At 38.2% G+C, this 27593-nt stretch overlaps 1 protein-coding gene and 1 non-coding gene across 8 annotated transcripts in view; one reads left to right on the forward strand and one right to left on the reverse strand.

Moving 5' to 3' along the window:
- The window catches only part of SARDH (sarcosine dehydrogenase), a 142891-nt gene that overhangs the window by 81379 nt on the left and 33919 nt on the right, over nucleotides 1-27593 (forward strand). For all 7 annotated transcript variants that reach the window (XM_074210765.1, XM_074210766.1, XM_074210762.1 and 4 more), the window contains one exon: nucleotides 3216-3309. In XM_074210765.1, the coding sequence (XP_074066866.1) occupies nucleotides 3216-3309 (94 nt within the window). The remainder of the gene's footprint in view (nucleotides 1-3215; nucleotides 3310-27593) is intronic.
- LOC141510534 (U6 spliceosomal RNA) lies at nucleotides 19762-19868 on the reverse strand. The gene has a single exon (XR_012475004.1). It is a non-coding gene; the product is annotated as a U6 spliceosomal RNA (small nuclear RNA).

Genomic DNA, 27593 nt, shown 5'->3' on the forward strand with positions numbered 1-27593 from the left:
AAGCCATTTAGTCTAACTTTCTTGTTTTATATTTGAGGAAACTGAGTCTCAGATAGATTTAGTAACTTGCTCTTAGTCATGCAGGGAATAAATGGAAGAAATGGAATTGTCACTTGGGTAATTAGACTTCAAATTCAGGATTCTTCCACACAGACAGACTTACAGATGTTGTAGTTCTAACATTTCTTCCTCTCAGAGATAGAAGAAACCCCAGTTGCTACCCCATCCCGCCCATTCCTGAAAGCAATACCTACTATACTATAACATTCTCTGAGAAGTGGTGATTTAAGCCTACGCTTTAAGGCCTTCTGTGAACAAGAACACTACCTCACAAGGCAGCCATTCCTCTTTTGGGTAGCTCTAATTGTCTTATCAAGCCCAAGTTTGCTTCTTCTACCATTTCTCTTGCTTCTGTCACCCAGGAAGATCAATGTATGAAAGCTCTCTCTCTGTGGTACTTACTGGCTATAAAGTTAAAAATCTGTCATGGAACTACAAGGGAACTACAGCTTCCTCTTATGTAAAATGGAAAAATTATACCTTAATATCTATCTTGTAATTTTGAGATTTGAATAGATAATGTGGGATGCCTCAAAGGTATAGTGCAGTTTTTAAGTTGATACTCTGCATATGGAAAGAGTTTTGCAAACTTTAAAGTATTATATGTTAGTTATTGACATGCTTGTTACTGAATGAATGCATATTCTAATAAATGAATGAAAAAGCAATTATTAAACCCTTGTACTATGCCAGGATCTATGCTATAAAATGGGGATAAAAATACAAAAAAGGAAAAAGGAAATTCCAACTCAGAGCTTATATGTTAATTGATTCAGAAGACAACATATATGGATGAATAGTGCCTAGGGAAGGTGTTTGATTTGGGAAGTCATAAGGTGAGTAGAGTATGAGGACAAGTCAAATAGCATACCCTTTCCAGAAATAATGGTAGCATTGATCTGATTACCATCTTCAGAGCAAGTGGTGAAAAGAGTTGGGGTTATGTATGTGGATGAATGACAAGAAGATGGCTTCCATCTTCCATCTCCAAAGAGATGGAGATATAGTGGGCTCTCACTTCTCAGGACAGCCAAGTTCCAAAGTGATTAGTGGAACTACAATTACACTGTAGTTATATGGCAAGCTTTGAGGTATGGTCAGGGATTTGGAACCAACTAGATATCATTAATATCATCAACATCATCATCATCATCATTATCACCACCACCATCATCATCATCAATCTGGTCAAATAAAAAGTGTCTGAGTAGGTTATTACTTCTAATAGGTCTTCTTTCCAAGGGCCATGCTCTAAGTTGGCAGTGAATCCAATAAGTTTCCTGAAATTTATGGATTAGGCTTGACCTTGATACTTATTCCAAGTGAAATCCAAACATTGATCAACTATTCATTTTATCTTATTTTCTGATCAGCAAGAAGTTAACCCAAATGATTTTAACTCTTGTCTTTAAAGTACCTTTATTCATTTTCCTACTCCAAGGGAATCTAGTCTGGGGAATATGACTGACACTGCCTTAGCTGATGGAGGACCTCAGAGTTATCATTCTATTGATTTTCATTGTATAGTACTGACAACAGGATGGCACAAAATTGTAGCAAACTGGTCTAAACATCTTTTAGGAGCTACTCTTTTGACCAGAACCCTTATAATCAGCTTGTTTTCACATAACCTACCTCTTTCTCAGAAAACCTGAGCATAGCATAAATACATATATCCATATATTAATTTAAACAATCAATTCAGAATAAAACAAATAAATAAATTTTTGTTTGCCAAAAGAAGGCTTTTAGATAGTTGGGATTTTGCAGTCAATGATTTTTGCCACACTGAGGACAATCTTCTTGTCTTTACTTTTTATAATATACATGGTTGAATTGGACAAAAATTGGAAAAGAAGCCCAATAGAGTATTGGGAATGGAGTCAAGACAACTCATCTTCCTAAGTTCAAGTTCAGCCTCACATCTTTACTATCTATATGATCCTGGAAAAGTCATTTAGCCCTATTTGTCTCAGTGTCCTCATCTGTAAAATGAACTGGAAAAGGAAATGGTAAACCATCCAATATCTTTGTGAAGAAAACCCCAAATGGGATTGTGAAGAGTTGAACATGAATGAAAGAACTGAACAACCACAACCACAACAACAACAGAAAATTAAACACAAAACAGAGAGTTCAGAATAACAGGAATTTCATTCTCTTAAGAGGACTCATGTGAAGTTGTAAAAGGAATGCTGATGAGTTACAGTACGATTAATTTCAGTATAGCTCAATTACTGGCAAAGCGGAAGCATCTTGAGGATCTGATGGAGATTACAAAGATAGGAATGTCTGAGGAAAATTTTAAGTCTTCTGCCTCTATCATATACTACTTACCTGACTTTGGCAAGTCATTTAAATTCTCTGGGACTCAATTTTTTCCTTGGGAAAAAATGAGGGAAATTGGACTAAATATCAGTAAAGTTCCTTCCATTTCAAAATCTGTATCTATGGGGTAATACATGGATTTGAAAACTCCAAGGAACTGGGTACAGTTCCTAAAGTAAAATCCTTTGTTTTAAGAATTTGTAATCATGAGGCAGCTAGGTTGTACAGTGGATAGAGCACCGACCCTGGAGTCAGGAGTACCTAAATTCAAATCCAGCCTCAGATACTTAATAATTACCTAGCTGTGTGACCTTGGGCAAGCCACTTAATACAATTTACCCTGCAAAAACCTAAGGAAAAAAAAGAATTTGTAATCACATGAATAAGTCTTTGAAGAGGAACAAATAATTAGGTGGCAGTAAGAATAAATTTTAGAAACTCAAGAACAAACAAAATTTGAGGAATACTGTTGGCTTAGTGGAAGAAGAATTGGGCTAGAAATTAGTAAAAACAAGTTTGGGCTCTAGTGTTGGTTCTCCCCTTAATTTGCTACTTTGACCTTTGACCTTAGGTGATCCCATCTGTAAGCAAAAAACTCTAGTATTCTTCTATCTGACATTCTATATTCTAAGGTTCTTTCTTTGTCTAAAGGTCTTGTTAAACTCTAATACTTTATATTAGCACAGCACTATGTTTGGCACATTAGTGCACATACCTTCTAAGTATTTATTGATTGATTTGAACTCCAAAGTACCATGTGGTTCTAACCGTGCTTGATTCTTTCACTATTACTATACACACCAAAACTAGAGTTTTGTTCCTTACAGTCGGGCAGTCCTTCAGGAGGTGCTTGAGACAGACTTGAGCAATGAAGCCTTTCCATTTTCCACTCACAAACTGGTGAAAGCTGCTGGGCACCTGGTATGTACCAAATGTTCTCCAACCTTCTTCTTTTGCTATACAGTTAACCTCTTGTACCACCACATATATAGCTGGCATTCAGCAAGTGGTCTGATTGTCTGAAGGGCACAGATGAGTTTCTCAGACAGTTTCTGTAAGAGACACCAAGACCCTGGCCCCAAGGGATGGATGGGATGGATAAAAGTTGGTTTTAGTGGTCAGTGGGTGGTGCCTTGCCAATTGTCATGGCAGCAACAAACTATGAGACTGGGATATGATATGATGACTTTGGAATGGAGAGAATAGGGTAGATATTGCAATTTTGCCTGGAAATGACCCTTTCTTTGAACCTCCATCCTGGGGGGGGGGGGTGGCTTGGGAACCCTTGAAGATACAGAGAAAATGGAGGAGGAAAAAGGAAATGTCGGAATCTTCTTCCCACCATCAACCCTATAGGAAGAGAGACACTTCATCTTAAGATTCAAATTCAAGGCTGGGTAGTATAGTAGAAAAGAATGCTGTAGTTCAATCAGGAGACTAGGAATGTGGTATGTATAATGTTTTTCTAGTTCTGCTCATATCACTTGGCGTCAATTCATGCAAGTCTTTCCAGATTTTTCTGAAATCCTGTGCCTCATGATTTCTTAAAGAACAATAGTGTTCCACCATGGTGCATATACCACAATTTTTTCATCCCTTCCCCAGCTGATGGACATCCCCTCAATTTCCAATTCTTTGCCACTACAAAAAGAACTGCTATGAATATTTTTGTACATGTGAGATTTTTACCCTTTTTACATGATCTCTTCAGGATACAGACCCAGTAGTGATATTGCTGGATCAAAGGATATGAACATTTTTATTGCCTTTGGGCATAATTCAGAATTGTTCTCTAGAAAGGTTGGATCAGTTTGCAACTTCACCAACAATGCATTAGTTTCCCAGTCTTCCCCACCCCTCAACATAGTCATATTGGCTAAGATTGGCCAAGAGGTGTTGAGGTGGTATCTCAGAGATATTTTAATTTGCATTTCTCTAATCAATAATTATTTAGAGCAATTTTTCATATGATGATAGATAGCTTTAATTTCTTTTTCTGAAAATTACCTTTCCATATTCTTTGTCCATTTATCAATTGGGGAATGACTTATTTTTAAAATTTGATTAAGTTTTCTATATATTTTAAAAATGAGTCCTTTGTCAGAAACACTAGTCATAAAAATTGTTTCCTCACTTATACTACATCCTTTTAATCTTGGTTGCAGTGGTTTTATTTGAGAGCACTGCATTTTCAATCAGAGAACCTTAGTTCAAATCCTGTTAATGACATGACCTTTGTAAAACTATCACAGGTCTCAATTTCCTCATTTGCAAAATGAGAATGTTGAACTCTAGTGGCCCTTCCATCAATGATCTATGATACGCTCTTAATGTGATCAAAGTACTTAATCTCTTTTTTCTTTAATAATATTTTTCCTAATGACATGTTAAAATAATTTTTGACTTTTGAAAAAAGCTTTGAGTTATAAATTCTATTCCCCACTCCTTTTATCCCTCCCTGAAATGGTAACAAATCTGATATAGGTTATACATGTCCAATCATGTAAAACATTTCCATTATTAGTCATTTTATACAAGAAGAAATTTTTTACAATAGAAAGAAAAAGTGAGGAAGAGAAAGATAGAAAGGAAGAAGGAAGGAAGGAAAAAAAGAGGAAAGGAGGGAGGGATGGAGGAAAGAAAAGAAAGAGATAGGTATAATATCCTTCCTTACCTCTTCATCTGACTTCCCTTACTTCTTTCAAGGTGCAGCTGAAATTGGGGCAGCTAGGTGATGAACTGGATAGAGCACCGGCCCTGGAGTCAGGAGGCTCTGAGTTCAAATGTGGTTCCAGACACTTAATAATTACCTAGATGCAGCTGAAATCCCCCTTTTCTCTAGAGACCTTTCCTCATTCTCTAAACTGCTATTGTCTTTCTGAGATTACCTCCCATTTACCTATAGATGTCTTGTATGCATATTAGAACATGAGCTTGCTGAGAACAGGGGCTGTACTTTTCTTTGTTTGAGATTTGTTTGGTTTTACTTTTCTTGTATTCCTAGCATTTAGCATATAGTAAGCACTTAATAAATGCTTGCTGATTGACTACCTGACTACCCCACAGAAGTGTTGTGAGGAAGAAGGAGATTATTGGCTGCAAATACCTTTTCAAGAGCAGAAAGCATTATAGAAGTGGGAAAAAGTAGGAAATTTCTAAAGCTGAATGTGTTCTCACACCTGAAATCCATAGTTTTACTCCAAATGACTTTTCTTTATAAAAAAGGGTTGGAAATTCCCTTCTGAGCCAGACTGACTTTGTATATGCTGGGCCTAATAACAAGCCTTTAGCAGCAAGGTAATGCTTTTCTCTCAAGCTGGTCCCTCTGCCATTTGAGCAATTTGTTCATTTTTTTTTTGTGGAGATTTTCCCACCAGCCTTTCCCCTCAAGGAAATGGAGTGAAGAAAGGACAAGATACTCCAAGTTCACTCCTTTAGGAGATCCCCATTTGAATCCCAGCAGAATCAATGACCCATAATCTGTTCCCCACTTCCCTTTCCCTCAGTACACACAGTTGGTACCAGGATAGGATGCCTAGGGCTCTGCACTGTCCTGATCACAGGAATGAATTCTTATATAACAGACTTGGAATCCGGAATGCTGGGTTCTTGTTTTGATTTGGGCATTTTTCATAACTTATGAGTCATCCATAAGTCTCATCCATTCTCTGCTCTTTAGTGTCCTTAACCACATGGTGGGACTAGTAATTCCCAATATGCTTCCCTCGTGGGTTTATAATGAAAGTCCTACTAAAATCTTCTTTTTTCTTTTCTTAAAAATAATAATTTATACGTAAAAATATTTATATAATATTATAAGATTAACAAAGTACATGAATTATTTCTCTTGATCCTTGCAACAAACCTGTGAAGTGGATACACAAGTATTATTATATTATATTATATTATATTATATTATATTATATTATACCCATTTCACAGATAAAGAAGTTGAGGGTCAGACAAACTTAATTTATTGCTCCATAATCACAAAGTTCTTAACACAGGCTTGATTTTATTCCAAGTTTCTCTTAAATCCACTTTCAGAATACTTTCCTTTTCTCCCCATTCTTCACACAACCGTATATTATGCATTTGTAAGTAGGATATCATGATAAACCCTAAGGGAGAGGCAGAAATGGATAAGGCAGAGCAGTTACCTCATGTAGATTACCATCTGTAGTAATGACAATTCATATTTACATAAAAATTTAAGTTTTACAAGATATTTTCCTCCTGACAATCCTGTCAGATAGTGCAAATAATTACCACCCCTAATTTAGAGATGAGGAGACTAAGAGGGGTGGTAATATAGGGGAGGTTAAATATACTGACTAAGGTTAGTTAATGATCAGAGCAGGGACTTGAGCCCAGGTCTTCAAAGCTTTCTCATATACTATCTGCATGCCATATACTATATCATCATATCTGCATGCTTATTGAGGAAGATAATAGATCTATTCAAGTCAAAGCAACAACTTACTCTGCCAGGGAGCTTTCATTCTAATGGAGAAAACAGCATATAAATAATGAGATACATTGCAAGATATAATCATAGTAGATAGATGGAAGGCAGTATCAGAGAAGAAGGCATTAAGTGTTGCCGATTATTAAAGATTTAGAGATTGAAGACAGAACATTTAAGGTCACTGAAAAGGTGAAGGAATTCGTACACTCTCTGTGATGTTAAAACTGATCAGAATTTTATTATGACAAAATATTATTACAAAGTACATAGGTCAAAATTAGTAGAAAAGCAGTAAGTGCTCTGAGGACAGGCCAGGTGAAGTCTTAGTGAGAGAGAGAGAGAGAGAGAGAGAGAGAGAGAGAGAGAGAGAGAGAGAGAAGGGAAGGCAGCCATAAGGCTTGGTTTAGCCTGGCCACAAGACCAGAGGTCCACTGTGCTCCACATGGGCTAAGAAAGAACATGAGAAAACCCCATCCTTTTAGATGGGAACGTGGAAGAAGCAAAAAGACCTCAAAGAGGTGGTGCTTTCTGTTAAATACCTTTCTATGGTAAGTTGGACAGAGGGTGGCACTTGGGGAGTGGTCTTACACCTTGGACCAGGTATCTTCCAATGGCAAACTACGTACTGGTCCTTCCTGTCCCAAGGTGCTCAACCCCCAAGTTTATGTCATTTCCTGTCATACCAGTGTCTAGGCCAAGATTAGGTAAGAGGAAAATGGGGGCAAGATATAAACAACAGCATCCAGGGAAGACAGGATACAATCAACAGGGGTTCAGTTCACCTCTCAGGAGCAAACAGCCCTTCACAGTTAGTAAGATTTTTACATCATTAAAGCTATATTTATAATTCTCTACATCATTTCCCTGCATCATTAGCAACTGATTATTCCAGGAAAGGTATCCTGCAGAAGATGGGATTTGAGATGAGAGGTGAAGGAAGCCAGAACTGCTAAGACATGGAAGTGAAAAGGCAAAGCACTTTAGGTATGGGATGCAGTCAATGCAAAGGAGTAAAGATAGGAGTACTATTTTTGAGGAATTGCAGGTGATTCAGTGCTGAAGTGTAGTAGAATCTTTGAAGAGGAATAAACTATTAGCTTGGAAAGACAGGATGTGAGGAGGTGAGAAAGGTTTTTTCAATTCCAAAGAAAAGATTTCCTATTTGATATTGGATGTTAGGGAACTACTGAAATTATCAAAATGCGAGTGAATTGGAAAGACCTACACTTTAGAACAGCCTCTTGCAGCTGAGTAAAGGAGACATTGGGAAATTGAGACCAGTGAAAAAGCTTTTGTGATATTGCAAGTGAGAAGTGAGACCTGAACTAGGGTGGGAACTGTGTGAGTGGAGAAAAGAAGAAATTTATGAGAGTTATTATGGAAGTAAAAATCATAAAGTTTGGCAGGGGATGTGAAATATAGGATGAGTAAGGGCCAGGGGATGTGAACTTAAGTGACATAAAGTGATGTAAAGTCTAAGAAGAAGTCTAACCAGAATCCCTATGTGTTGAGTTGAACAGAAGAGAGAACCCTGGAAGACAGTCAGTGACCACTCATACTGGCTCAGTGGATAAATGTTCTTTGAGGCAGCCCCCTCTTTCAAATGCCATCAAGTATACCAAGAAAATTCTTGGTCATTCCAAAGTCCTTCCCAACTGAGCACATTTCCCCAAGAAGTGGATCAGGCAGCTCAGTTAAGACCCATCCCTGTCTTGTTTCCTTTAACCAGAACAGATGGGGAGGGGGGCAAATGGAGTAGAAAAGGTTGTTGGATTGCCTCCATTATGCAAGTATATTTCAATCCTTAAGCATCTATTAATTCATCAGTACAGGTTGTCTCCCCACTGAAACAGACCACAAGCTCTCCCTCTCTATTTAGAGTCTTCTTGAACTGCTGTGACCAAAAGTTTCACCATTCTTCTTTCTTCTAGTCTTCTGATTTTAAGTATTGTAAGCACTTAGCTGGATTGGTCCTCAGAGAGCAGACCTATGGTCTGTCACTAGTTATCCATCCTAAAGACTTTACAACTTAGTATGAACTTCTAGCCTCCACACTCAGCTGTCCAAGTCCTCTAGGACTCATTTTCTTCAGGCAAACCATGATATCTTTATTAGATAATGTACAAGTCAGAACAGTAATTGGAGAAGGGTGACTAGGGCTATTACCCAGAAAGCCAAAATGTAAAATACTATATATTAATAATGTATTTAGAGCTCTTCAGCAGTGTAGAGACAAGGTAGCACTTGGATTACAAGGATAATTACTTAAAATGTTTGGTTCTTGTCTTCTGTTATCAAAGAAGACCAAAACAACATGACTATGTTAGAAACAAGTTGCAGTGTGTCTGACTGTGGCTGATCAGACCAATGTAAACTAAGAATGTTCTACCACTGATCAAGCACAAATAATTCATATGAACAACTGGGGTGAGTTCTATAAACTTACTTATCTCCCATTTCCTGAGCTGTGTCCATTCTGCTTTGCTCACAGAGAACAGTACTCTTTCTGATGTGGGCATACCATGCTGGGCTATCCTGTGCATGGTCTCCCATGCTGCACAATCAATCCCAAAGTTCTTTAGACCTTCAAAGTGTCTTTGTATCGCCTTTGTCCTGTATGAGTTCTTCAATATAAAGTTACCAAAGGGTACTTCCACCCTTCCCACTTCCTAGCATTAACTGTAGCTCCCACTCTTGAAAACACACAAACATTGGGAACCATATTCCATGAGTTCTTCCCTGGTCTAGCTCTGGCCATCTTCACCTTCACCTTTCATCTCTGAGTTTCTTTCCTTCTCCCTCTAATTACAAATTCAATTTGAAGTCATATTTTCCACCTCTTGCCTTGGAGGCAAATATTGTATATATAATTGGGTGAAGGGATCAGCAACAGAATGCAGGGTGAACCAGCCTACTGATGCACCCTGGTATGTTCACAGGTGTGTTACAGATTGGAAGGAGCCCAGAGCCCAGTGTGGGAAAACTTGGCCTGAAGATTAGACCCTGAGGTTTTTGGAGGAAAGGGATTGTATCAGTGTAACAAATAAACAACGTTCAGAGAATCAGAGAGAGAATGGCTGCTTTCTTTTCCTTGGAGTCCAAGAATTCCTTCAGAATTCCACTTTCCCCTTGTTCCCTGGAGGCAGGGTTTGGGGGCTAGAGGGTGTTGTTGTCTGAGTGTTACTTATTTCCTGCCTCCTTGGTGCATTCAAGGGCACCTCCTAGAGCATATAAATTCAGCATTTCCTGGGGGGGAATCACCCTAAAACCACAACCCCTTCTCTGGACCAAAGTTACATTCCAGCCTCCTATTCAGGGGCAGGTCAACTTTCTGGCCCTCGGTTAAGGGACAGACTCAGCTCTGTCTGGGATGGTAGATGTTCCTGTTTTCTTAAACCTTTCCTAGAAGCAGGACTTTTGTAAGGGTGTGTGTGTGTGTGTGTGTGTGTGTGTGTCTGCGTGCACATGCACACACCTCTGTCTCCCTTGGCTTTATTCCACAATTGGGGGAGAGATATCGGACAAACACAAAGAAACAGAGATGTATAGAGTCAGATGAAGAAAAACACAGACGGCACAGAGAGACAAAGTCCAAGAGAGAGACACACACTCATAAAGGCATAAAGGACCAACCTTAACTACTCATCCCACCTCCCTTCCCAACAAAAAATAAACCCTATAAAAGAGTCTTTTCCTCTTGTAGATGGCAGCTGCTTGTGTTGCTCTCGGACGCCCCTGATACAGCTGCCTCCCCACCCCACCAGAACTCTTCCTGCCCCCTCACTTCAGCCCACACCATCAACGCCTGCTGGCTGACTCCCTGGGCCTGGCAGACAGAACTGTGTGCATGGCCCGGGTCTGTGGCCCAGCCCCTTCACCTGCAGTGAGGCCGCAGTGGGAACTGGGGACTGAGGCCAGTTCTCAGGGCTGAGTGGGACCTTGGGAGCAGGACCAAGATGAATCTGTCTTGTTAGCAAGCTGCCTGTCTGAAAAGCAGGCTCCTCTAGTACATGTGCATCTTGCCCTCTTTACAAGATTTCTCTTCAATAGACAAGCTTTTGCTTTTAATTCAGTGGCATTTTTACAGTTACCTAAGTCAAGTTGTGTCAGGGAGCTTATCATTGCACATATGCAGTATGGAGAGTTTGGGTCCATTTTAAATCAAAACAAAATTTCAAAATAAAACAAAAGCATTCTTCACTTGGCAAGAAGATTTTTTACCTTGGTATGGTAGAAAGACCCATGGAACTGAGAATTAGGAGACTAGCATTCTAATCCTGCCTTAACATTAATTTTCTATTATGAGTTATTTAGCCACTTTGAACCTTAGGTTCCTCATCTGTAAAATGAGGGGAAAGAAGGACATAAACATTAAGCTTTACAAATTTTATCTCATTTAATCTTTGTAACAGCTCCAGGAGGCAAGTGATACTATTATCCTCATTTTAGAGTTGAACTAAACTAAAGCAGACAGTCATTAAGTGATTTTCCTGGAGTCTCCTTCCTAACTCTAGGCCCAGCACTCCATTCTCTGCATCACCTCTCTGTTTCTATCAGGATCTGACTTAATGATTTCTGAGGAAGCCTTTAAATCTATGGTCCTAAAATCTTAAGACCTCCCCAAGCCTCAGTTTTTTCAATTATAAAATTTAATTACCCTACAATGCTCAAGAAAGCATGGCAATAACAGCAGCAACAACAATAACAATAAGGATAAGAGGGAAAGAAGAGAAAGGCTGTTCTTTCCTCTTGCTACTATAGAGGAGCCAGGCAGAGTAAAACCAGGCCCCTGAAGATAACTCACCACCTTGACACCGGCAGCCTTTCTAAGTATGAGAGCGATTAAGTGTTAAATACAGATTGTCATGTTCTCTTGAAGATGGACTTGTTTGGGTTGGGAAAAGCCAGGTGGTGTGTTTGATCACCAAGTGAGCTTGACAATCACAGACCCATCTGTCTGGCAGCAGATGGTGGGGAAGCTGGTAAGGGCCAGAAGGGGAACATACTGTGCTTTGAAGGCTCAATTTGTGAAGTTGACTTAGCTTGAGTGGAGCTGCTGAGACACAACCCACTCTGGCTTTGAGGGACTCCCAGCCAATAGCTATTTGCCTTTCTCATGAGGAATCATGGAGAGAGGGTCCCAATGTCAAACATAGACTCTTGGAATGTTAGAACTGGAAAGGAAAGGCCCCAGTCTAATTCCCTCATTTTACAGATGGAGAAACTGTGGTCCCTGGTAGGAAAGTAACTTAAGGTTAAAGAGGGTTAATAGCTAACAAATGTAAAGCATTTTGAAAACTTTAAAAAGCTATAAATGCTAGCTCTTAAGGAGCAGGAAACTTGAACTAGACCCCATTTTCCTGAATTCTGGACCAATATTCTCACCACTATATGTTGACATCTAATATAATAAAGCACTCTGCAATTCTTAGAGAACAATATAAATTTAATCTTATCATTATTAATATATTTTGAACATGGTCCATACAGCTATCCTCAAAGTCAGGAATGCCTAGGTTCAAGTAGCACCTTTGAAAAATATTGATTATGGGATCCTGAAATCCCTCAGCATCTTAATTTTCTCTTCTGTAAAATAAAGGGCAATACTCTTTGGCAGTGAGATGGGGCAATAGATATAATTTTAGCCTGGGAGTTAGACCTAAGCTTGCATCCTGTCTCCAACATTAGTTCTATGAATCACTTGATTTTTCAAAGCCTCCATTTCCTCAATTGTAAAATGGGGAATATACCTTACTCATAGGATTGTCATGATGATCAGTTGAAATTGTGTATATAAAGTACTTTGCAAATTGCTATTATTTATAGTGTGATGGGGGAGGGGATGAGAACTGACCAGCATCCTAGAATTTGTAGCTTAGCCCTCAGAGTTACAAATCTTAACATGCCAGTCAGGTCTCAACCCCCTATTATGCTTGTACTATTTACCAAATGAATGGAAGAATGTTTTAACATAGAGAGAGAGCTGACCTAGGAATCAGAAAAATTTGAGTTCAAGTCTTTCCCATGATCTGTACAGACCTTGAGACCCTAAACAAGTCACTTAACTTCTCAGTCTCTTTAAGACTACAATTGATATAGAAGATTCTGGCTTGTATTTGTATGGGGAGTTTTCTCACCTGGAAGTAGTTCCCTATACCAAAAAACAAAAATCACAGATTCAGTCCCTATCATTGTCATCATCATCATCTTATTCCCTATTCATTCTCTCCAGAGTCTGTGATCAATGAAATCTTGATCTTCCTGTAATGTGGCTACTGGAAATCTACCATCTTGGAGGAAAGGAAGCAGGGAGCCTACAGATAAAATATTCTGTATTTGACAGTAGGACCAGAGGAAACAATAGCCAAAGCCCTGGGTCCAGATATTTGCCATTAATAGACCAAATTCAACAAAGTATGTCATCATGGGTGAGGTATTATGTTAAACACAGTAGACACAAGTATAAAAATGTTTCCATTTCTGCCCTCCAGAAGCTTACAGTCCAAAGAGGGTGTTGGGATAAACATACACTCAAAGATGATATCATCTTCCAAGTATGATGCCACATCTGATATTGTGGGTCATGCAGACCCTGGGGTTCAGTAAGTGGTTGCTGTACTACCCTCAGATAGAAGTAGGTTATAAGGAGACTCCTAGGGTGGGGGTTCAGAAACTCTCAAGAAGCTCTTAGGACAATCCTTATATACTCCTTTACCAAAGGACTCAGTTGGATTTCTGGTACATAAGTGAACTCAAGCTGCTCCACCTGTTCCATAATGTCCTAGCTCATAATTGCCCTAACTGGTAGCATGATAGTGGGTTGCCCAAGTCTTCTAGGGCAAAATGTATCAGGTAGAAGGTGCAAAGGGGAGATTGAGGCAAAGTAGTTCAAGAAAAATCGAGGAAGAAGGGATCTTTTTCCTTTTTTATCAGGCAGAATAATAGGAGGTTTCATGGAGGCAATACCCTTGGTCCACAACAAGAAGAAATGAAGAGGAATTGTAACAGGCACCCTCAGGCAGAAAAGGGCGAAGTAGAAGCAGCAAGCAGTCCAGTTTGGCTGTAAGTTAAAATAGATGGTGCCATATCAAGAAGTTTTTATTTTATCCTAGAGAAAATAAAGAGTCACCGAAGTTATTTAATTACCTTGACTTGGAAATTATCCTTTGATATTTTGATTAGAAATTAATGATGATATTCAAAAGTCAGTCATCTTTTGTAGTTTTCAGTCCAATATCAGGCCATTTATTGTAATGTAACCTATGATGTTTTGGGGGATTTAAGGCTTGTTTTACCTATTTCATAAGATCATAGAATTTTAGATTTGGGATTGAAAAAGAACTCAGAATTCATCTAGTCTTACCCCTTCATTATACAGATGAAGAAACTGAGGCCTATCATGGTTGAGCGATTTACCCTATGTTATATGGTGGTAGTTTTTAGATCTGCTCTGAGCCCAAGATCTTGCTTTATTTCCAAGGAAACATAGTTTTTCATGTGTAAAGGCCTGATCTCTGTCTCTATTTGTCCTTCACTCTATCCTTTTTGTGTGTCATAGACCCTTTGACAGTCTGGTGAAACCTATAGACCCCTTCTCAGAATAATTTTGTAATAGTAATAATAATGACAAGCATTTATATTATGCTTTAAAATTTGCAAAGTGATGCAATATATCATTTTATTTTAAATGCATAACATAAAGTCCCTGAGTTAACTAATCATATTGAAATAGAGTAATTGAAAATATTTTAAAAATTCACTGACAGAACCCCTGATGGAGACATTCTCTCTAGCCATTGCTTGAAGAGTTAAAAGATGCTGTTTTGCTTCTTCCAAACCCTGTGTTTGAACATGGGTGTCCAACCCAGACAGAGAGAGAGAGGGCATAGTTTAGTAAACACAAGGCAGTAAATGCATGATGAATGAGCAGTGATTTGGGAGACAAACAAAAGAGAAAATAATTTTCAAAGTGTACCGCAGATATGAGTGAATTCCCTCCTTGATCTGGAATTTTTCATTGATGTGGTGATACTAGCTGACTAATGGGAGATCTTTTCTAGCATAATAGGGAAAGGGTGGCAGACAGCACAGCCATGGGATTTGGTCTATTGGCCCCATTGTTTTTCTCCATGGAGAGAGGGTTCCAAGGTGTCTTAGCCTCAGGACAATGAACCTAGCATGTTCCTGGTAATAGAGTATGATTGACAAGTCTGAGGATTCCCTGGAGACTATAGATGGGAGTTTGTCACTTTGGACTATGTCATCCAACCTTGAAGCCATGAGGGTAGAAGGAGGGGGAAGAAAGACAAGGATCTCTGTAACTGGTAAGGAGTTCTATGGAAAATATCGTCAAGAAGTTTGTGGGAGAGAACAAGAAACATGGTGGTCTAGAACTTGGGATTCAGGTCTGATTTCTAGCTCTTCCTTTCATTCACTTTGATAACATTTCTTCATCCTTAAAATAGAGATAATAAAACTCACGTTCACTACCTTATGAGAAGAGTTCTTCATCTTTAAGATCCATAGACAAGTATCTTAGAAAAATAAGTACTCTAATAGAGGTAAAAATGAATCTTTCTGAGAACTAATAAAAGTTCAAATTTATTTTGTGTTTTGAGTTGCAAATTGCTTCACAAATTTTATCATATTTGCTAACAACAACTCCAGGGGGAACTGCTATTCTTACCTTCATTTTATAGATGACAAAACTAAAGTAGACAACAGCTAAGTGATTTGCCTGGGGTTAACACCGGTAAATATCTGAATCCAGATTTGAACTCAGATCTTCCTGACTCCAAGCCATTTATTCTTTGAACATATTTTAAAGCCATATTCTGTACTAGGTGCTGGATATACAAAAATATATATGCTTGTGTTTATAGGTATCTATAACTATCTCTAACTAGATCTAGAGATACTGCTGGTATAAGGTCAGAGATTTTTTTGAATATCTGTGTCTATCTATCTATATCTTCATACATATATATCTTTAGGTCTGTGTGTATGTATATGTATGCATACATATAAAAAGTCAAAGCCCCAGTTCTCAAGGGGGGAGAGAGGCAGACAGAGGCAAAGAGACAGGGAGACATAGTCACAGACAGAGAATTTGTATTTGTGTGCACCTCTGATCTCAAAGATAAAATGCAAATTCCTTAGCCTGGACCTCTACAATCTGTTTTTACCCTAGCTTTCTTTTAAGAATTTTTTTTTTAGGTTTTTGCAAGGCAAATGGGGTTAAGTGGCTTGCCCAAGGCCACACAGCTAGGTAATTATTAAGTGTCTGAGGCCACATTTGAACCCAGGTACTCCTGACTCCAGGGCTGGTGTTTTATCCACTGTGCCACCTAGCTGCCCCTCTTTTAAGAAATTTTCACTGCTATTTTTGATTAATACATCACCTAAATTTCTCCCAGTATTTTTCCCCTTCCATTTTCTAGAAAGACATTCCATAAAAAAAGAATATTTTTAAAGAAAAGAAAAACACAAAGAAAATTTTGAAAATCATCAACATTGATCAACATATCAAAAAAATCTAGAAATAGTTTATAATGTTCCACACCTGTGGGCCTCCCAACTCTTCTCCTCTTGCTTCTTGGGAATTATTCTGTTCTTTGCACTTCTTCAGCATTCATTGGTAACTGTTCTATAGCTAATTTTCCTTCTATTTACATCATTGTAATCATTGTGTATATTTTTTCTTGATCCTGTTCACTTAATGCTGCATCAGTTCATGAAAATCTACTTTTCTAACCTTATCCCTTTCTCTGCCTTTTATATTCTAGCCAAAATGGACTATTAATTTTTCCTCAAGTTGACTGGCCATTTACCACCCTTGTGTACTCACCTAGTGCATCCTATCCCTCACACCTCACAGACCTGGAACAAACTCATTTCTTATCTCTGTCTTTCAGATTCTTTATCTTTGGAACCACATAATTTGTTGGAAGCATCCTTCAAGTTCATTCTGTTCTTCATCAGGATATACAACATCCCTAATAATCTAACCCCTGATTGAAGTCTTTGAGTAGGGAAATCCAACATCTCCCTAGGCAGCCTTTCTCACTACTGTGCAGTGCTAGTTGTTTCTATGAATGACTTCATTGATTCTCCAATAGATTTACACTAGGAGGAACCTCAGAGACTGTCTAGCCCAGCTTCCTATATTCAGATAAGGAAACAAATTTCACAGAGGTTACATGACTTGAGCTAGGTCATAAAAGGTAGTAAATGGAATAATCAAGGTTTGAACCCAGGTCTTTGGATATCATGTTCAGCATTTTTTGCATTGTGCCATGACAGAGTACATGATCTGATCTTTCTCTTAGATAAATGATTGTTTTTGCTTGTTATATTCCTCCCCATCCCAATACATACACTCTTAGAATATAAACTGTTTGAGAGGAACTGTTTCATTTGTGGCCTTAGTGATTCACACATAGTAGACACTCAGCATAAGTTCGGATCACTGAGTGACCTTGGGTGAGTCATTTGACACTATTTTCTTTTTTGGTCAAATGGAGAATAATAACCCATGCTGTGCCTACAACTTGAAAGAGAAATCACAGATATGAAAGTGTTTTATACAGTAAAAAGCATCATACAAACATAAAATAGTATCATTAATAAAATACCATTGAGCCATGTTAGACCAGTTTGAGTTTTCACCTGGGTTCTAGCATTTTGTTCTGATCTGGGAATGTTTCTCCTAGACCTAAAAGTGCTTTTTAAAAAAAAATATGCCCTTGGGAGAAGAACTTTGAATAGTGGGGTCAAAACAAAACAAAACAGAAAAATATTGAGCATTCTAGAACAGCACTACCTCCACCTTATGGAAGAAAGGTGGGAGACACTGAGGACAGACTATTAAACATCTGTCATCCAATTTATAATTGTTTTCCTTTGTCCCAAAGAAGACAAGTTAACAAATCCTATTGACTTGTCACGAGGGAGAATTCAAACACAAAGGACAGTTTTTGAAATGACCATGCTTCAAAAGAAGAGGAAAGGAAAACATAACAGTAGCTCTGAATTGATGAGACAATGGAAATGGTGCATGGTGAAGAATAATACTGATCATCTGTGTGGACATCCTACATAGAAAGGATGCGCTTGGGGAAAAAAAAAACCAGAAACAGAGAGTAACTTTACAAATAGCAAGTTAAAAATACTTTTCAGTTACCTAGATTATGAAATGGAAACAGCCCCAGTGTCAAAGACTCAGCTTATATGTCTTAAAAATATGCTGGGTGTGTATGTTTAACAAGCTGGGTTTCCCAGACAGGCTGGCCATAGTCTCTGTCTCTCCTCCCTTCACATCCTGCCTCCTCCTATTAACATCTACCTAGCCCTCATTCTGTCATGGACACTCTCTGATAGAGCTGGCAAGGAGGAGAGTGAGGGACCTCTCTCCAACTGCCGGCAAGAGTTGATAATTAAACTTGTCTGATGAGAAAGTTATAGTCTGAAGGCAGCCTATGAGCAAGACAGATGCCTTTGCCATCTGATTAAAAAGCCAAAAAGCTTTCAGAAGACGTGTGTTTAATGTAATTAAGAGCTAAGTGGCCAATCCTCCAGCTGTCACTGACGCTCTCACATTCTTGGTGAGTACAGTCCTGGAGGGGAGCCCATTGGATGCATATTCCAGTACTATCTGCCCATCTTCTCCCCAGGCAGACCCTCCCTGTTATCTGGGCATTGCTCAACCACCTAAGCCCAGCTGGATGGCTACTGTCCAGAGAAAGCTGAAATATGGAGATATGTCTTGCTTTCTTCTCTCCTCTTCCTCTCTGCTGCCTTAGCAAACAGCATGGTGAGTCAAATGAGAAGTTAAACCCATGAGGACTTTTAAAAAATTTGTTTATTTAACACTCAGTGATTATCCACTAATCAACTATTTTGTGAGAATCCTTGTAATAGGTTCTGTGGAGCCTATACAAAGAAGGAGAGGGCATGGCCCTTTCTCTCAAGAGCTTACAGTCTACTAGGGTAGATTTAAAAAAAATCATTTAATAGCTTAGTCATATTCATAGTGTCATAGATCTTGAGTCAGAGGGGACTATGGGAAATCATTGAGTCCAACTCCTTCAGATTACAGATGAGGAAACTGAGGCCCCCAAAAGTTAAATGACTTACCTAAGCTCATGCAGTTTGCAAGTGACAGAGACAGAATCCAGATTCTTTGTCATCAAAACCAACCTTATTTCCACTACATTGTACTGCCTTAAAATAGATTTTTTAAAAAAGCAGGCTGGGACAAGTATCATAAAAGAAATAAAAATGAAATTCTATAAATGTTTAGAGGTTACAGATGACAGAGTAGATGGAGTAGTTGAACTAGAGGACCTTTGATATTCCTTTCAGTTTTTAATCTTTGATCCTACATCATGCTCCTAGAGAGAAGTGTTTGTTGTTGTTGTTGTTGTGGTGGTGGTGGTGGTGGTAATAGTGGTGGTAGCTATGGTGTATGGTAGAATGTGTTTCATTCAGCATGGAGGAGTGAAGGGAGTCCTGGATTTGGAGTTAGAAGATGTGCATTCTAATTTGACAAATTAGATAATTTGACAAGTCACTTCCCCTCTATGATCTCAAATTTCTCATCTATAAAGCAAGAGGATTGTTCAAGATGACCTTGGATGGAAGTCCTATCCAGATAGTAGTCCTTTGATCTCTTTGGAGAGTTTGGGGGGAGATAGTGTTTGATCCACACTTTGAAGAATGTGGGATTTTGATACTGAGAGATTTGTTTTCCAAACAAAAGTGAGAGTGTGACCAGAGGCATATTTCTTTGTGTACAGCTTGAGGAAAGGACCTTTTGTCTTTGTTTTCCCAGACTCTGACATAGTGCTTTATATCTTATAAGCACTTAATAAAGGTTTGCTATCTTGAATTAAAATGAGAAATCACAATCCATATTCAGCTTCATGAATTTGTATGTCATAATTGTGCAGAGGATATTCTCATCTTCTCTGTATCATTCCAATTTTAGTACATATGCTGCTAAAGTGAGCACCACAATCTATACTCAGGAAACATCTTGTTTTGAGGCAAGATAGTCTAGGAAAGTGAGCAGTGGATAGGGTGCTGGATCTAAACTCAAGAAGACTCCTCTTCCTCAGTTCAAATCTGGCCGAGCCACTTCCTAGCTGTGTGTGACCCTGGGCAAATCACTTAACCATGTTAGCCTCAATCTCTCGTAGGCAAAATGAGCTAGAGAAGGAATGGTAAACAACTTGAGTATCTTTACCAAGAAATCCCCACATGGGGTTATGAAGAGTTGGACATGACTGAAAATTTTATAACAATAGTAACAGCAAAAAAAGACTAGGAGAAGTTTGGATTTTATTCATTTTGTAGTAAGGAGCCATTGAAGAATTTTGAGGAAAGGAGAAACATGATTAGAGATGAGCTTTCAGAAGATTCATGTATATCTACATCCAACCCAGAAACGTTCTGTTTCCATGCTCTGCTTAGAACAGAATGCTCAGAAAACAAATAAAAAAAAAAAGGAGGGGTGGCTAGGTGGCGCAGTGGATAGAGCACCAGCCCTGTAATCAGGAGTACCTGAGTTCAAATCTGACCTCAGACACTTAATAATTACCTAGCTGTGTGGCCTTGGGCAAGCCACTTAACTCCATTGCCTTGCAAAAACTAAAACAAAACAAAACAAAACGAAACGAAAAGAACAGAATGCTCAGGATTACTCATTGTCAACAGAAAATACCATCTCCTTCTTGTATTCTTATAAAGGCAAAGGAGTGGGCCAGATGGTTTCCAGAGGAAACTTCTAACTTTGGTGTTCTTGGTATCCTATCTCCACGTTCAGTGATTCTGGAGAAGGGACATCACCTCTCTTCTCAGATTTCTGTGGAGGTAGTGGAGTATACTGGAAGGAATCAGAAGATCAGGGTTTCCCCATGACTATGCAACTGCTACTACCACAACTAGTTGACAGATAGACATACAGACAGATTGATCAGGTGATAGATAGATGGATAGATAGATAACTGTAGACTTACAAAGTGTTTTATCTATATTAGAAGTTATGTGACCTTGAATGAGTTACTCAACCTCTCTGTGCATTTGCGCAATAAGGGAGTCAGAAGGGATGATTTCTAAAATCCTGTTTAGCTTTAAAACATTATACTTCTTTGTTGAACTTCTCCAACCCAGACACCCTGAATCCCTGGAGAATTCACTAGACCAGTGGCTCACAGATAAAATTCTTTGCTGTCTAAAAAAATGTGTTGACAGTATATCCCTCAACACAAGAGACTCAGTGCAGGAGTGTGAGCATTATGCCAAGAATTTGCAGGAGATCAGTTGGATTTTTACCAACCAGATGTGCAAGATAGATAGATATGTGTGTGTTTTTTATATTGACTTCAGGTCAAGCATCTACAATTCAGTTAATTGCTGATCTCCTCTTCACCTATGTACATCACTACCCTGCCTTGAATTGGTAGACAGTTTTGGGCAATTGTTGTAGATAGAATTCATCACCCAATATGAAAATTAATTTCTCTGAACTGAGTTGGCTGGTGCTCAGATAAGAGCTGTGCAATTCATTTCCAAATTCACGCCCCAAACCTTTGCAGCTTGATAGAACCTGCCACCAGGGTTTGTTCTCTGCTGGCACTCTCTCCATTGTCACAATGAGATATGTACACAAATATACATTTATATATGCATATGTGTATACACTTAACTCTATCCTGAAAAGGGTGTGATTCAAAAAAAGAGCTTTAAAAATCACACACATTTCCCCCCAATAGGTGAAGAAGCAGCAGCATGCTTGTAACTGTGTAACAACTGACTTTCTTTTTTAAACCTATACATAACACACTTTTAAATTTAATCTGAATGAACATTTTATCCTTCTCTTTTTAAAGTCTAGACAATCAACAAAACAGTAATTCAAGTTCTGGTTTTGTAGCATCTGTTTATTTCCAAAGTATAAATGTTCATACTGATAATTTAACAATGTGTCCATATGAGCTAAATCGAACATATCCTAGTGAAGAGGCCATCATTGCATAAGCCTGGTGGTATGCTCAAAGAACCAAGAGACACCCATATGTCTCTCAATCTGCTTGTATTTCTGTTGCCCCCTCAGGTAGCAAATAGTGTCTAGAGTGAGGCAGTTGAAAGCCCTCTGCTCTTCTATGACCTTATCACAGGTATTATGTTTAGTTCTTAGTGACATTAACTTTGAGAAAACATTTAAAAAACTGAAACTTGTCCAGAGGAGGGTGGAGGACTCCCAGGATAATACAGGGATTGGAAGTCATGTCATAAGTTGAAGGAACTGGAGATGATTAGCCTGGAGAAGAGAAGATTTAGGATGGATATACTAGCAGTCTTCAAGGATTTGAATAGTTGTTCTATGGATTTGTTCTGCATGGCCCCAGAGGGCAGAATTATGAGCAGTGAGTGGAAATTCAAGATGCCAATCTAAAAGGGATGTCAGGAGAAATTTCCTAACTATTAGAGATGTCCAAAAGTTAAATGGATTGCCCTGAGAAGTAGTGCTATGCCCATCATTGGAGGTCTTCAGATAGGGAGTTAGATGTCCACTTTTTGGAGGGGGCAGTAGTGTCAAAGGATATTCTTGGTCAAATATGGATTAAGCCATATGACCTCTGAGCTCCTTTGCAACCGAGATTCTGTAATGCTTCTAGTCAGGAGATTTTTCTGACTATGTGGTATTATTTTTAAAAATTCCTCCCTAAGGTATTTGGATTAGTCATAGACTCAAATAATCCTCGAATTCCAAGAGGAAGGGGATGGGACGAAGTTTAGCCTCCCCTAGAGGCAGTCAAACAGCCAGCTGTCCTCTCCGGCAAAATATTTGCATCTGTGCCAAAAGGAGGACATTTGGCTCATTAAATGGTCTTGCAACATGCCTCCTGTATTGGCTGCTTCTCCAGAACCCCCTTTTCCAGTATGAAGAATAAAGATATGAATCTCTGGCAATTACTTCAGTAATACAATTTTCGTAGCTCCTCCAAACAGTAGAGGCCTCCTTTGGAGAGAAGCATGCAAGTGCCTGCCATCACCGGGAGGAAAACTCATGACAAGTCTGGCTGATAAAGTGTTTTTCTTCTGAAAATTAATTTAAGGTTAAAGGAAATTTAATTTCTTTTCCCGTAGGTGTGTGACGCCCTAGCCACAGGAAAGGGGTTATCCTAGCAGTTATGATTTGATTAGTTTGGAGAGAGGAACGTTTCCCCATCCTGCACATGTTATATAAACAATTTCACACCATTCACAGTCTCCTGTGTGAAAGTGTGAAGGGCAGACAAGTTCATACAATGTGTATTTATCAGTTGACTTTGAGATGCTTTCCAAGAACTGTAAGGTAATGAGCTCTGTCTTTGGAGGTGTTAAATAGGAGACTGGATGGCCTTTTGTCAGGGATATTGTGAGATTAATTCATCCTTTTGGCAAATCAAAGTAAAGAGAACAGTGATTTCTATTGGGGGGGGGATTTGCCCATCCAGCATATGTAAATTGATAGATTTGTTCTAGAGTAAGAACTCTTTACCATTTTAGTGTCATGTGTAATTCCTTTGGAAATCTGGTGAGACCTAATAGGTCTTTTGTCAGAAAAATGTTTTAAGATGCTCAAAATATACAGGGTTACCAGGGAAACCCAAGACATTGAAAGGCAGTTATCAAAATATTTTAAATCAGGCTCACAGATGCCAGATTAAGAACCTAGATTGTAGAAATTTGTAGTTAGCCCTCTTATAGCAAACAGGAAAAGTAAGTTGAGTCTCCTCATTAGCGCTTTGTCTAGAAGAACTTTGTCATCCTGTTTTATCCTTATTGCACAATAGAATGATAGTGAAGCAAATTATTTCCAGCACCAGATGTGTATGAAAGGATAACTGCATCCAAGTATGATGAGACATCAGGGTCTTTGTGGTATGTGTATCACAACTTGAATTCTACTGAAACCTTTAAAGGAAGAATCACTTACTTTGGTTTCATGAAAGCCTTGCCTGCTCACCCACAAAAACTCTCATCCCTAGTCAGAGATTCAATCAAACAAATTTATCCTTATTTGAATGACTTAAAACAAAAGGGGAAACAAATATCTAGCTTCAGAAATTATCTTTTCCTTATGGCCAATTGAATACATATGTGTTCCTGTTTGGATATTTGCATGCATGTTTAGATCTCTGTGTGCATCTGTGTCTTCTTGGGGCTTCTTTTCCTCTGGATTAAAAGTGGTAGAGATGGAAACTCAGAGATCATTTAACCTAAACTCACTGATCAGATGGGGAAACTGAGTCAATCCCATGCTCCAGGATCCTGTAACAGGGAAAGTAGATTTTTATTCTCTTTCAAAAATTAGGGAAGAACAGTCTGGTTGAGCATTTGGTTTAATGAATACTTGGTGGTCAAGATCCTCAGGAATCTATCTAATCATATATTTGAAGCCAATTACTCTGTCTCATGTCAATATATCTAGAAGATAAATACAAGATCCTGAATGTTGAATTCACCTGATTCCTGGTTGGACTTGATGTCAAAACTCTTGTTCTGAACAGGGTCTTGGTGGTGGGAAGCCTTGATGGTTATAGAGACCTGTGATTGTTAGACTGTAAGTACCCTGAAGGCAGGGACTGTTTCTTTTTTAATCTCTATAGCCTTAGTGCTTAGCACTAAGTATCTGACATATAGTAGGCACTTAATAAAGGCTTGTTTGGTTTGCTTTTCTGAATATAGTTCATTGAAATAGGCAAGATGGCAGTGATTACAGGCCTCTAAATCCAATCCCTGAGCATATGGAAGAAGGGAAGACTGGAAGTGGAATCACTGGAAGTGATTATAGAGGTCTAGAGCAGAGTAGAGGGAACCTTCATATTGTTCTGGATTAAGGAAGTATCCAAATCTTACCTCATAGTTAAAGTCTCATTTTCCCAGGGCCAGGGCGTATGAAAAAGAAAAATAAATGCTATATGAGGAGCCGTAATATAATGGTGTTTTTGGTGTTTTCCTTATTCCTGGACATTCAAAGATAGAAAATGAAATAAATTTTTCAGGATCCATGTTTAATATCAGTCCTAGTAGAACAGCCATTTTTGGATCCTAACACCTATGTCCCCATTGTTGAAGTTGCCAAGCTGGGACAGTATACCAAGCTGAACATACTAAGAATATGATTAGGAAGTTGGTGATGGTGTTGACATTGAAGAATTGTTTTATAAGATTTCTCATGGTGGGGAAGAGACCAGAAGTATATTAAAAAAAATCACAGGTGATATTATTGCCTAAGAAAAGATGATGGGGACATCAAATAATTACTCATAAACTTCCTTAATCATATTATGCAATCTTTATAAGAATGATTTATTTTCATATTAAGGATGTCCTGTTTGAAAATATGAGATGGGAAGTTTTCCTAAATTAGTCTCCATAGTAAACTATATCTTTATAGTCACACAATCATTTAAAAAATTTGTTGCATTTAAGTTTTGAACTGTCTCTCTCTTGCCCATCTTTCCCACCCTGCATTAGAGAGTGCCACCATTTGACATAGATTTATAAATATACCAAACTATACAATGAATACTTCTATTTATCATAAAGTCCTTTCTCTGGAGATGGATAGTGTCTTCCCTCATAGATCCTTTGAGGTTCATTTGAATATTTCCAATACTCAGGATAACTTAGCTGTTTAGTTATTCTTCAAATAATATTACATTTATGTATATGATATTCTCTTGGTCCTGCTTATTTAATTTTTCATTTTCCATGTTTTTCTAAAATCAATCAGCTCATCATTTCTTACAGCACAGTAATATTCCATCACAATCACATAACACAACTTGTTTAACCAATCCCTAATTGATAAACATTCCCTCACAAAGAGAGCTGCTATAAATATTTTAGAAAATATAGGATTGTTTCCTTTTTCCCCAATCACCTTGGGAGACAGACCTAAAAGTGGTATTGCTGGGGCAAAGGGTATGTAATATAAATGTTTTTATAACTCTTTGGGTAAATTTTCAAATTGCTTTCCAAAATGGTTGGATTCCACAGTTCCACCAACAGGGTCCCAATTTCTTCACATCCCTTCCAACATTTGTCATTTTCCCCTTCTATCATTTTAGCCAGTCTGTTAGTGTGAGACATACATAATCATTTTAAAAGTACTCTATTGGAGTATCAAGCCTCAGGTCATGACAAGGTCACTTTAATGACATTGATCATTACCCAAAAAAGGATCAGTCTAATGACTCACACATGGAAAAAGCTAGTTGGATGAAAAATGCCTCTGATCAACATTTATTAAATGCCAACTATATGTGCTAGTACTGTTAGTTCACTAAGTCAGAATGCCAGTATATACAAGGTTTTCCCCAAGGTCTTAATGCAGTTTGAAGCTTTAACAGGTTGAGAGGAGCATAGCAAAATGGGCGTTGAACCGGGTTCAGAATTGAATAAATGGGAAGAGAGTAGACCAGATTGTCTTTGGGAAATCACAAAGTATTATCAACAATCCCAGGAGTTCCTTCATTCAAAAACTTCTCTATAGACAAATATTCTCTTGCTGCTTTATTACTAAGAATAATGGACACCAAAATCTCTGTAGATGCTTCCCAAGAGCAATAGAAAGAGCATAGGCATATACAGCCATTGATATTTTCCTTCCCCTCATCAGCAATAAGCCAATACATCCGCATACCATCTAGGTTAAGCCTATGGGAGAGATACTTGGTAGGACTAGTAGGCTGCAACCTATTTCTAGTAATAAACTATGTCCATTAAGTAGTACAAAGGATATCATTGAGAAAGATATGACTGGAAATAGGGATGAACCAGTTCCATGGCAAGAGGATATAATAATGATAGATGAATAGCTCTATTGATTTAATGGCATCCACAAAAAATAGAAAAGAGTCCTAGAGATGCTATCAATTGGGGATTGACTGAACAAATTTTTTGTATATGATTGTGATGGAATATTATTGTGCTATAAGAACTGACAAGCTGGATGATTTAAAAAAAAACCTGGGAAGACTTTCATGAACTAATACACAGTGAAATGATCAAAATCAAAAGTATTGTATACAGTAACAGTGATATTGATTGATTATCTACTGTGAACAATTTAGCTATCTATTCTCAGCAATACAGTGATCCAAGGAGTTCTGAAGGACATGATGAAAGGAGCTATATATTTCCAGAGAAATAACTAAAAGAGCAGATTGAAGATACTTTTTTCTTTATTACATTCTTTATTGTTTATTGTGTGTGTGTGTGTGAGTGAGTGAGAGAGAGAGAGAGAGAGAGAGAGAGAGAGAGAGAGAGAGAGGAAGGTTGTCTGTGTTTTCTTTCATAGTATGACTTACATGGAAATGTTTTTGTATGCGTATACATGTATAATCTATGTCAAATTGCTTTTCTTCTCAATGGGGGATGGGAGTGAAGGAGGTAGAGAATTTGGAACTCAAATTTGAAAAGAATATTAAAATTATTTTACATGGAATTAGGGAAGAATAAAAATATTAAATTTAATTTTTTAAAAAGAGCCCTAGAGGAAGATCTCCACCATCTTAAATAAGTTATTTAATAATGGATATATGAGGCAATCTCAATAAAAATCATATAGGTTGACTAAGTATTTTTTGGCAGTATATATCTAAAGATTATCACTATCTTGGTAAGTGAAAGAATAAGCATTTAGATATTGTCAATTTGTCTGGAAAGGAAATAAACCAGT

This window comes from Macrotis lagotis, chromosome 1 (assembly GCF_037893015.1).
Source record: "Macrotis lagotis isolate mMagLag1 chromosome 1, bilby.v1.9.chrom.fasta, whole genome shotgun sequence".
Classification (NCBI taxonomy): domain Eukaryota; kingdom Metazoa; phylum Chordata; class Mammalia; order Peramelemorphia; family Peramelidae; genus Macrotis; species Macrotis lagotis.